Genomic DNA, 13,007 nt, shown 5'->3' with positions numbered 1-13,007 from the left:
CTTCCAAATTATGTTTTCACTGTGTAGATTTATTTGGTAAATGGAGTACCTCTCAAGCAACAGATGACAAATATGATAGTAAGAAAAAACATAGTAAAGAAACATCAGCTTACAACCATGTTTCTGACAATTACAGCTCTTCAAATAAATAATCATAGTACTGAGGTATTCAGCTTTTTTGTATAGTTGAACCTGAGGCATATTTTGTGGCAAGGTAAGAACTTAGCTGTATTATTGAAAGACCTTTAAAGCATGTATTCTTTCTATTTTAAATGGCCTACAGAGATCATTATAATCCAGACACGTTTTTTTGAATTAACAAGTGACTTACTGGGACAACTGTCAGATAATTAACCTGTAAACCCTCCTTCACTTTCTCAAACAACCTAATTCCATGCTGAAGATTCAGGAACCTACAGTTAGAATTTGGCAAATAAAACTCTGCTCTAAACAACTCTCAGGCACATAGTGTGACTCCTGAGAATGGTCTTGTGCAGGGCTAAGGGTTGGACTCTGATCCTTGTAGGTCTCTTCCAACTCAGCATATTCTGTGATTCTCCGAAAAAAACTCCCCCCCAAAAAAACTCTAAACGCAAAACAAAGCTTTTAGAATTTTGCAGGCCTACAATGAAACTTTTTTCTTTAAACTTGAATGTAAGCATAGGAACTTCAATACCTCATATTACAATCTTCTATGTTTCCTGCATGCATACAGCAATTTTACAACAGTATCACTTACATATCTGTATTTATTTACAATTTACAAGAACTACAAGAAGCAAAAAACATGGCTCAGTAATTCAAAATTAATACAGCAACACTTGCAGTAAAGGCAAAAAAGACACATGAAGCTCTTTGAGTAACTTAATAAATAGAAGGTTCACCAACTAGTGTTTCAACAAGGACAAACAGTAATTAAAAATCACCTCCCAAACTTCTAAAGTTTAACACATGTAACAAAACCTTATACATGTTAAATCCTCACAAAAAATAATCCAATGCAATGCACTCAATTTTTTTCCCAAGACATTCTTACTTAATGCATACTTGAATGAAAAACAATTTCACTTATAACAGTCTTTGGAATTCAAAAGTGTTCAATGAGCAGCAGAAGTAATCAAGTCCCATTTCCAGAAGATCTCTCAACTACATTGCTACAGTATAACCTATAGAAAAGAAACACAAACCTCTGCAAAGTCTCGACTTCTAACATACCCTGTAAAAATCAGGTATTGCTAGAACATCACTGAAGATACTATTCTTATGATCTGCAGTTTCCAGACTTACTGTGCCTTTTTCCAACCTACTCAGCTCTCTTCTATATAGCTAAAGAGTAGTGCATACAAAGCATTTCTATAGCTAGCAGGAGGGAAGGACTAGAATTGAACCCAACTGTAGATCATTCCTTATCTCCTTCTTTACAGCTCCAGTGTGGACTAATATGTGGACGTATGTAGGACTAGAGCTTCCCTAGTAGATCCAAGGAAGTCAGCAGGTGAACAGAGTCACAGTGTCCACCTGTGCTGTAGCTCCCACCATAAGCCAAGACTCTTGAGCAATAGGCTGTCACATGGGGAACATGAGGAAGGAGATTCTTTCCACACTGCCTCTGGGAATCTCACTAACAATGTGTCCAAAAACTTCAATGGTACCACAATATAATAGTATCTTTCCTTCTCCTATCCCTAGGAGCACCAATATTGGCAAAGATTAAAATTTTTCCTCATTAGGATGGTAAACTTACATAGGAAAAGCCTGGACTGGGGAGCAAGTTTACTGGGACTAAACAAGGCAAAAACTCTGGTGTAATGTCTCCCCTTACTCAAAGCATCCTGTTTCAGTGCATATTCCCTGACATCTGATAATGACTGAAATCACATTGTATCAATTTCTTCCCTGAAATAATAATATGTGGCCAGACAGGGAATAGAGCTTGCGATTACATGCTTTATGAAAACAAAGATAAGAATTTCCAACTTTAAAGAATTTAAAATATTAGATTGATGAACACAGACTGATTGCAAAGTAAAAACACAAGTAACAAGGCATACAGAAAGACACAAGATCAGGACTACATGAATTACCTCCTGGTTAGAGTTCCTAGTGAGGCATCACTAGCCGAGGAAAAAAAAAACCCAAATCCCTAAAGCAAGTTCAAATGTTTGACGGAGTGACAAATGAGCAATTGACTTCTAATAATAAATAAATGGCATATTTTTCCTAGTAGATATTCACTTATATATGAAAACTGTCATTGTCAATTTAATTATGACAAAAATGGCTGGATTAATGGAAGCTCTGGGGCTGTTTCTTCTGCTTTAAGAAAGTATGTATTTTTCACACACCCCAAAGGTTCTTTTAGGTTTAAGCATTACAAGATATGTAGCCAAACAAGCCTTTTAAAATCCTGCTATTTAGTGGCTATAGCTTTTAATGAGAACAGGAACAACATAAAGCGCACATCCTCAAAAAAGAACTCACAGCTACCAAAGAAGCATAAAAAGAGCAGATTTTTTTCCTAGCATTAGATTCTTCTGCATGTCTAAATTACTGACATGCTCACATACAAATGGAATGCCAAAATTATTAACATAGAAAGTAGTCATAATATTCAAACTTCAACATACCACTTCCTATTGTAGAATTTACAAGGCTTTAAAAATGTTTTAGGATTTTATGAATGATGGAACCAAGGCACAAGAAGAAAACCAACTTGCTAAGCAGGGCAGCAGAAGAATTATTAACAGCTATCTGGGATACCATGCTCTCCTCTAGTATTCAAAGTGTCCAGGTAATCCTACATATTTTTGTAAGAAAAAGACTGACCATCTTGTGTAGCATCACCACAGTGATTTTTACTTTTGTTTCACTCTTCCTTTTAAGTCCTCAAGGAAGAAAACATGCACAAAAGGAAGTAAACAATATTTAGGACACAGTCCAAAGATGGACTTGCACAATCTCATTCAGAGATCTAGCGCTGTGTGGAATTCAAAGCACAGTGTGCCTCAGGTCCACGGACAACTCAAAGGCAGAACCGTGGTGCATCCTTGGACTGCCATCCTCCCTTGCAAACCCTGAACAGGACTCTATCCACAGCAGCAGTTTTCAGATGTCACATCTCTTCATGTGACAATATGGGGAGTGGGAAGGGAGAGGTCAAAGCCCTCTAGGAGTACAGCAGAAACAGTTTAACAGAGCATTTGTTATTGTGTCAGTCCTCTGTAAATTAGGACACAAAACCTTCAAACCTAGACTTAACCAAGAACACAAATGTAGGAGAAAATGTAGAACTTTTGCTCCTCTCTAAGATTTATGTGGTAAATCAAAACTGCAAAGGAACAGCCTCCAACACCTGAGATACGTCCTGAGAATAAAATGCATCAAATAAGCTGTGAATATAAATCACCTTGCTGCTCAACCCTTTAAAATGCAGCTGCGTAGGAAGTAGTAGAGTCCTAACTTCATAATAGTGAGACTACATGTTCAGGAAGCTGGAGACCTGTGTTCAACCCCCTCCTCAGCCTCAGGTGTACAAACTTGCATATCATCTGCCACCGAAGTGTTCCAACTGCTAAGTCAGATGCTTCCCTCCACTTCTGTGGACAGTGTTTCTCTGCTACCAGGAAAATATAAAATAAGAACAGAGGAAAAACATGTTCCCATAGTTAAGCCTCCAATTAGGAGAAAACCTGTTACACAGTTAGTTAGAGGAGTTATTCCTAATCTAGCTTAATGGTCAAATGCAAGGGGTCCTGGGAGTACGTTTCTCCATTTAAATGCCAAAGCTAACAGTTTGCAGAGCCAAGGTTCTCCCAACTGCTGTTTTACGAATTTTGTATTCTCTACAACACAGGTGCCCAACTCACGCAAACAGGATGGAGTATTTTCTTCAGCCTAGTTTTCCTGGGAGGAGATAAAGCAATACAGAGGCTTCAAAATAAAGAGGGATCTGAACCCAGCTTTCACATAGCCTGGACAAGGAATTTTTAAAATTCTAAAGCTCCTTCCAGCACCCTGTGTTCAGTGGTGCTGATACGTTCAGTGTGCTCAGAGGACACATACCAGACGCAAAGCTCTATTCACTGGTGACATGCAATATTCTACTGAACATCTGGATCTATATAAAACATATGAAGAAACAAAATGCCTACCTGTTGATACCAGCACAGAATGTTTCCCAGCATGTTTATATGCAATGTTTACATCAAGCATAGGGGATTACTTCACTTAGGCCCTAAGGTTACTAAGTACTTCGATTTATAGGGCAGAGAGGTTGTTTGTAGGTTTTATTAATCAGGACTTTTTGAGTCCAGCACCTAACGTTTACTTAAGAGCTAACATTTAAACCTTTCTTTGGTTTATGTACTGGTGGAGCTAAATGTCAAGTTATTTTACAATGTTCACCTCTGATGTCTTTAGTAAGAGTAACTTCTATAGGTAAAAAGTTTCTTTGCACTTTGTAAGCTGGAATCCAAGTCATCGGCAAGATTCTTAACAAGTTTTACACTGGGCTATTTCCTTAGCTGATGTAAAGGGAATAAAATCAGCAGATATATGGAGCAAGTATTTATTTACACAAGCACGACTTTGTAGTAGTCTACTCAGACTTGACAAATGCGTTCAAAACAGCAGTATGTGCAATGCAGCTATGACTTCTATGGCATAGCATTATCTGATTATTACTCTGAGGCAAAAGGAGCAGCAGCTACCTTTTCCATGGCAAATTTAAATCCAGGAGACACTGCTCTACAGTTTTTGATCATACAAAACATCTCAGAGGGCAGGAGGGAAAACCAGATACCTCTTATGCAACTGCTTGCTGGTATAGTATTGAAGGATTCTGTTGGAAGAACACTAGGTAGATAAACATCGGTATGGGTAAGCTGATACTTTCTTAGCGTTAAAAAGCACAAATGGCATCTATCTCTAAACTGAATACAACCTATCAAAAGAGATCATTATCCATAGAGAAACAGCACACTTATACTCTTATAATATTGTTCAGAAATTCTACATGCTACATCCTTACAGTGTTCAGTAAAACTTTGGATCTGAAATCAAAAAAAGTCAAATGTTTTTACTTCAAAGTGGCTCTGAAATTTGTAGTATCTTGAAAGTTTAGGAGTTCTTCACTCTGCATATCCAACTGAATAACAGTTTTACCAGCAAGACTTTAACTGATTGCTAAAATTGAGAGCCTTTACAAAATTAAGGAATAAGTAAAAGGTACCTTTACTGTATACCCAGGGATAACATTTATATAGTGCTTAGACTGCTGTCCACTCGTATAATACTGCTAGATGACTTAATGAGTATATTCTTCCCACACACGACAAAATGCAAAAGCCATCCGAATAAAACATGCAATATACCTGTAACCTTATCTCCCCCATTCCAATTTAAGAAGCATTAGAAGTTTCAGATGACATGTAAGTTTAACGTGTTTAGGCACAGTATCCCAAAACAGAAAGCACTTCTCAACTGTAACTTGAAGAAACATCACAGTAACAGTCACATATTAGTTACACATTTTAAGGAAAGAACCCATTCATTAAGCAAAACACAACAGAAAACAATGGAGATCTAAGCAGTTGCTAATGAAAAACTGTTTTTGAAACTAAATATCCTACATCAAAAAGTCTCAACTAGTAGACTAGATATGCAACAAACAAGATAAGTGATCCCTTTACAAATGTGCAGTAAATTAAGATGTTTCAGTTAATACCAAACTTGCTCATTTATCCCAAAATTACCAACACTGATTTCTTCCCTCCTTCTCCAAGTTCCTTTGAAAATCTGCAGAAATAAAGGTTATTGAGACATACCTCCTCAGGAGTAGCATTGTTCCTGATTGCTTGCAAGAGGTAAGTGATCTTTGATGGGCCTGGAATATTCTCATAGGTCTCCTGCATAAAAAGGGATGCAGCTTATTACAAACATATACTAGAAAGCATGTGTTAAGCATTAGTATGAACTGACTTTCCCTTTAAAACAACATAAGTATTCATCCAATTTATAAAAAAAAATAGCAGAAAAAACTTAAACCTACCAAAATAAAAATTTATGACCTATTTTAAGATTATGAGTAAAATCTTAGTTACCTAGTAAGACCTGCCATATTGGAATGATCTACATATGCATGCCACTTGTGCATTGAGTTACAAAATACAACAAAATCAGAACATAAACTCCTAGAAATACAACATACACAGAACATATCCTACTGGGAATCCATCATAGCTTCTATCATATCAAAGAATTAAGAACTTTGGAAGCTTGAGACTGAGCTGTGACCAATAGACTAATGTATAGTTCAAAAACTTGTTCAGTTCTGGTTTTCAACCTGTTTACAGCTTTTATCACGTTATAGGGCAGCCACATGTCTCAACTACACATTTTGATTAAGAATTTTTTATTTTTAAACTCCTGCCTGAACTTCAGAAAGAGAGACTATTTAGTCTCCTCCCTAGGAAGACCCTCTTAATAAAATGGAAAGTTTAATGAGAAGTTCAGTTATGTTGTTTTACACGCTTCTGGCATGCATTTCATTCACCTCAGCTTTTTTAATTAGATTGTTACTTAGAAACTGGAGGGAAAACACAGCAAAAAAACTTTTGCTATCCAAAACATGGTATATGTGAACATTTTGAAACTCTAAATGCTTGTTTCTAATACACTAAACCAACGTAGGTAAGAGCAGGAGAATTACAATAGCAACCACTCATTCAGAAATAGTTCTATACTTAATAACTCTGAGTTACTTTTTGTGGACATAATCTTGAAGACAAATTATTCCACCCTTTCCACATATTCATTATCCCATCCTGAACTCAAGGAGCCTACTCTGCAAAGCTCAGGTTCATTTCAATCAGTTCTCTACCTGTCTACTTCCCATTCCTGACACTGCAGCAGCTCCTTTCAATACTCTAGCAAACTTACATACTTGAGAGTATATCTGCTATTTTCAACAAAGTAGTTTAGCTATCACACATTTAATATTAGACATCATCTTCCTCCCCTTTCTGTACCTGCTTCCTAGTAGGCCTTGTTCACAGAGTCCATCCTCATTTCACATTCTCTCTAGTTGCCAGTATACACTCACAGTCAATGAGACTCTGAATCCCCAATGAATCCCTGCATTTAATCTAATCCTTTCATGGAGACTGTAAAATTAAATGAGGTTTAGGGTCAAAATAGAAAGTCCTCAGGTTAACTGCTTCCATGAATGTATATATCCATATTGCACTATTATCTACAAATATAAACTAATACAGAAACATGAAGGTTCTCTAAATACTCGCCCAGCACAAACCTGAAGTTATGCTTTTATGGACAGGTGAAGCACTGTAAAAGCTGGATTCCCTCATGTCAATTCTGATAATCATGAACTTCTATCTTGAGTTGTTTAAACTCAGTAAAAATGGCACCAACCTATGCAGTTGTTCACTGGCATAACTGTCAATTCAGTAAACTGGATCCAGAGGATGCTAGAGCAAAGGGGCAAGAGGAACTCACAGTCAAACACAGAACCTTCCCTCTGGGCTGGTGGAAGACTTCTTTGCTGGCTTTACTATCCATCTAACTATCAGCCTTGCCTACACCCTAACTATTTACCTGGATCCTGCTACATCTTCATTCTTCTAGTTCACAATTAGTTCCTCAGCTACCTTATAGAGAGGTACAAATTTCTCACACAGCATGACAAACTTTCAGAACACATGAAAGCAAATATGTATTATCTACTCTCAATACTCATGTCTCCCCCAGCCTGAGAAATACACTTTAAGAACGAGCATAAAATTACCAAAACAAAGTAAATAGAAGTTTCTCTATCAGAAGACAGAAACACAAATAAGAAAAAGACAGGCTTTTATAGTCAACAGACAACAATTATAGGACAGATGGCAAAATAAACAAATCAGGTTTCAGCAAACTAGTCAGGTTAAGTTATGAGCACGCTAGCACATGCACAGAATTACAGAATGATTTGGGTTGGAAGGGACCTTAAAGATTATCTAGTTCTAACTCCACTGCAATGGGCAGGGACACCTTCCACTAGACTAGGTTGCTCAAAACCCCATTCAGCCTGGCCTTGAACACTTCCAAGCATGAGGTATCTACAGCTTCTCTGGGTGACCTCTTCCAGTGTCCCATCACCCTCAGAGTAAAGAATTTATTCTTAATATCTAATCTAAACCTGTCCTCTTTCAGTTTGAAGCCATCACTCCATGTCCTATCACTACATGTCCTTGTAAAATGTCCCTCTCCAGCTCTCCTGCAGGCCCCCTTTAGGTACTGGAATGTGCTACAATATAAGGTCTCTCCAGAGCCTTCTCTTCTCCAGCTGAACAATCCCAACTCTCTCAGCCTGACTTCATAGGAGAAGTGCTCCAGCCCTCTGGTCATCTTCCTGGCCCTCCTCTGGACTCACTCTATCAGGTCCTTGTCCTTACGTTGGTGGCCCCAGAGCTGGACTCAGTACTCAGGTGGGGTCTCATAAGAGCAGACTTGATTGGGAGAATCATCTAGATCCATACACATAAATTAAGTTTTTGGTGATCAGACCTTCCTCCCCATCCTCCTCTTTTTACAGCTTTTACTACAGACCTCCCAGACAGCATATGACTCTGCATCTCCATCAAGTCTAGTTTTCAACAGAACACCCCTCATCCTCATTTTAATGACCAGACTTATCAGAAATAACCTGAGTCTCTCGTCTGTTCTCTGTCTGTATATTTCTCATTCTCACCAGCTTTCATTGGATACAAATGAGAACCTGCTATTCAATTTAGCTACAGTTATTTGAATCCTTTAAGTACTCAGTATTGCCTTCCTACAGTAAGCACACTTTAAAAAACTGACTGGACTACGCAGATGCTTAAAACCAAATATGAGTACTGCATGATTCTAGGAAGCAGATATTTTAAAGGCTATGCAACACCTTTATCCAAAGAAATCTTACTTCAAGAAACAGATAACTTTAAAAAGTCAATCTAGCTACACTGTAGATAGATTTGTGTTTCTAGGTAAAAGTTCATTAACCCACCATGAAGACTGAGTGGGGTTCTTCACAGCTGTGCATGGTGTAAGAACAAGAGACAACTGACATGAATTGCAAAAAGGACGTTCAGACTGGAGGAGGTTCAGATCTCTGTTCTAATGAGAACAGTCAAGCAGGAGTGCGTAGCTCAAAGAGCTTGTGTAGTCTCCATTCTCAGAGGGTTTCAACAGCCAGCAAGATAAAGCCCCACATGACCTGGTCTGACCCAATAGCTGACACTGCTTTGAGCAGGAGATTGCATCCTGAGGACCCTTCCACTCTCAGTAATCCTAAATCATAAAAATACTTGCAACACACCTTGACAATATGCAGAAACCAAAGCTAGGTTCAGTGCAGTTAAATAAGTAAAAGGTTATACTACTTGCTTGTATTTGTATAGGAAACCAGCAACCTGAAAAGCTTGGTTATCTATCATGCTAATTAAAGTTTCTTATTCTGATTGACCATAGTGCGTACATATCTATGAAGATTAAAAAGCAATCCAACTCAGTTCCAAGCAAGCTTCTGACGAAGTATGCCAGTTGTAAGAATCTAAGTTTTAGAGTTCTTTTCCAATAATATTTTATTTTACAAGCATTATGACACAGTTGCTCAATAAATTTGCTTTGTTACAATTCTATTAAAGTTCATAAAGTTGTTAGAAATATTCTTATGTTACATGCAGGCAGTTAAGAAGAGAACAAAATTCAGCTCCCAGGGAATGGCTTACATCGAAGCTCTGTGTTCAGGAATGTGGGAATAGTTCTTGCTGCCTCTCTAGAAAGTGTTTGTGATAATCAATACTGAAGTTTACTAGCTTTCTAAAAACATATATCCCCCTCCTTCTCATTCTCTATTTATATTAGAAGAATTTTCACTGCAGCATCAGGAATAATGCTTTTTATTCTTCACCAAACAATGCGCTGAACTCTGCTGACCGCTGGAGTGATGAGAGCGATAAAAGACCCGATGCAGCCATGCAGCGGGAATTCATGCTAAAGCTAGACGCTAGTATTTAATTCAACGGGAGAGATTCCCCACCAGGCTTGACAATGGAGCCTTAAGCACGACAGAGAGAGAAAGAATTAACGTGGCTTAGCCGCCACAAAGAATTTCAGCTGAAACAACACGTCTGAAAACTTTTTGCTGATAACAAGAGAAACTCAGCGTATTGAAAACGCTTCTTTTGGGTGAAATATTTCTTAGCTGACGAAACACTTGAATACACATAGGGCCGTTCCGAAAAGTTAAAAAACCGACTACTGTGCGGCAACAGCGGAGCACCTCGGCCCCGCTCCTGCCAGGGAGCTCGGGGGGGGGGCTCGGACTCCTTGAGAGGGGCGCCTCAGGAGCACACATAGAAGCGCTTCCATCACGCCAGGCAGCCGCTCTGACCTCCTTTGGGAAATCCCCCTCCGGCTCCCGAGCCACCGAGCGCCGGCCCCCACAACCCGCCGCCGGCTCGTGGCCCCCCCTGCGCGGCGGGGCCGGGGCCGCGCTCCGTCATGCCAGGCGGCTCGGGCGGAGCCAGCCATGGGCAATGGGGACACGCAGCACCTCGGGGGGGCTCCTACACGGGCCCCGGGGTGGACGCACGGCGGGCGAGGCGTGAGAGCGGCGCCGGCCGCGCCGGGGCGGGCGCGGGGGGGTTACGGGACCCCTCGCGCCCTCTCGGGGCCAAGGGCCGGCGCGGCCCCCGCGCCCGTCGGGCAGAACCGCCGCCATCGCCTGGCCCCGCCGCCCCGACCGGCGCAAGGCCCGGGCCGCCCCGGCAGCAGCTGGTGCCGCTGCTCACACGTGGGGCTCGGCTGGCCCCGCCGCCTCCCTGCCCCCCTCCCGCCCTCCCTCCGGCGCGGCCCGGCGGATCTGACAGGCCGGCTCGGCGGCCGCAGGTGCGGCGGCCCCGTTACCTCGGCCTGCTTGCGGACCGCATTGTCTGGGCTGAGTAGGTTTCCGAGGAGGGCGTAGAACTGCTCCTGCTCCGCCACGGCCACTGCCACCGCCGCCATTGCTGCGAGAGGGAAGGAGAGGGAGGGAGGGAGGGAGGAAGGGGGAGCACCGGCCGTGCCGCCGGCGGGGGGACGAGGGGCGGGGCCGCAACGCCAGCCGCGCTCCCATTGGCTGTGGCGCACGGGGCCTCGCCCCCGATTGGCCCTGCCTACCCCTGACGTCCAGGCAGCTCGGGGCGAGGCGAACAGCGCGGAGCGACGGATCAACCGCCCCCAAGGGGGGTTGCCTCCTCGCGTCTCATTGGTGCACCGCCGCGCCGGGGGCGGGAAGCAGAGGAGGCGGAGCGCTCTGATTGGTGTGTGGCCCCGGCAGACTCGGCGGGATTGGTCGGCGCCGCGGTCGGGCGGTGCGGGCAGGGAGGGGTCGCGCCGGGACGCGGGGCTGGGGCAGGGCGGGGGAGGGGAGAGAAAGCGCGGGAGATCGCGGGGCGTTGCCTCCCGCCGCTCCGTGACGTCGTGCTGCTGTTCCGCCCCACGCAGTCATAGGATCACGGAATCACAGAAGTTGGAGGGGACTACAGCGGGTCACTTGGTCCAACCTCCCTGCCTAAGCAGGGTCATCCCAGAGCACATGGCACAGGATTGCATCCGGATGCTTCTTGAATATCTCCAGTGAGGGAGACTCCATAACCTCTCTGGTCAGTCTGTTCCAGTGTCCGGTTACCTGCATGGTAAAGAAGTTCTTCCTCATTTTAGGTGGAACTTCTGTGCATTAGTTTCTGCCCATTGCCTCTTGTCCTACCACTGAGAAGAGCCTTGATCCATCCTCTTGGCACCCTCCTGTCAGATACTTATAGACATTGATAAGGTACTCTCTTAATTGTCTCTTCTCAAGGCTGAACAGGCCCAGATCTCTCAGCCTGTCCTCATAAGAGAGATGCTCCAGTCACCTAATCATCTTTGTTGGTCTACACTGGACTTGCTCCAGGAGCTCCATGTCTCTCTTGTATTGGGCAGCCCACAGCTGAACACAGCGCTCCAAATGTGGCCTCACCAGGGCTGAGTGGAGGGGCAGAATCACCTCCCTCGACCTGCTGGCAATTCTCATCCTAATGCACCCCAGGATACCACTGGCCTTCTTGGACACAAGGACACAAAGCTGGCTCATGGACAGCTTGTCCACCAGGACCTCCAGGTCCTTCTCCACAGAGCTGCTTTCCAGCAGGTCAGCACCCAGCCCATACTGATGCATGGGGTTATACTATCCCAGGTGCAGTACCCTGCATTTGCCCTTGTTGAATTTCAGAAGGTTCTTCTCTACCCATTTCTCCAACCTGTCAAGGTTTTACTTGACTGAATAAAATGTAATTAGTGTTTCCTGTGATCATAGGGAATGTCACAGATTCCTACCGTGCATGGTGAGAGGTTTTAAGCATTGCCCCGCTCGTTGGTGGAGGACTCTGTGTCTCAGGGTGTACCAGGCAGCTGTTTGGGGTGCAGCTGTGGGACACTGCTGGCCAGATTGGGTACCGCCTGTACTGCTGCTTGGCTGTGCCCAGGGAGTGCCAGTGCTTTAAAAGCAAGGAGGGTCAAGCCAGCTAGCTGATGGGGAAAAGACAGATAGATGGATAGACTGATAGATAGAAACATGCTCCTGACTGCATCAAGAAAGAATTGCAGGCAGGGCTAGGGAATGATTTTAAGCTGACTGCAAACTCAGAAGGGCCAGAAGTGAAGATGAAATATAAAAGTAAGCATGCTTTCTAGTGTGAAGTGCACTCCTGTAAATGTCCTCAGAACTCAGCTGTGTGAATTAGGGGTTTACAGCTTGTCACAGGTTCCGGAGGGCTTTTTGGATGTCATCTTGAAATAGGCACAATTTTCCTGCCTTTTTATCACCTGTGCTTTGTATGAACTTTAGTAAAGTCTGCTTTCCATGCATTAACAAATAAATGTATTTTCTTTCATCTTAATGTGTCTCAATAGTGATTTCACTATAAATCTATAGTAGGATTGTT

At 42.7% G+C, this 13,007-nt stretch overlaps 1 protein-coding gene across 1 annotated transcript in view; it reads right to left on the bottom strand.

Annotated features, from left to right (window-relative positions):
- The window catches only part of IPO5 (importin 5), a 42,651-nt gene extending 31,503 nt beyond the window's left edge, over positions 1-11,148 (bottom strand). The window contains exons 1-2 of the mRNA XM_027674657.1: positions 10,951-11,148; positions 5,826-5,906 (exon numbers count right to left, since the gene is read on the bottom strand). Coding sequence (XP_027530458.1) covers positions 5,826-5,906; positions 10,951-11,049 — 180 coding nt within the window. The 5' untranslated portion in view covers positions 11,050-11,148. The remainder of the gene's footprint in view (positions 1-5,825; positions 5,907-10,950) is intronic.
- Between the last annotated feature and the right edge of the window lie 1,859 nt (positions 11,149-13,007).

Source organism: Neopelma chrysocephalum, unplaced genomic scaffold (assembly GCF_003984885.1).
Source record: "Neopelma chrysocephalum unplaced genomic scaffold, ASM398488v2 Primary Assembly neopelma1_25, whole genome shotgun sequence".
Lineage (NCBI taxonomy): Eukaryota > Metazoa > Chordata > Aves > Passeriformes > Pipridae > Neopelma > Neopelma chrysocephalum.
This window is presented reverse-complemented; position numbering and strand designations above follow the sequence as displayed.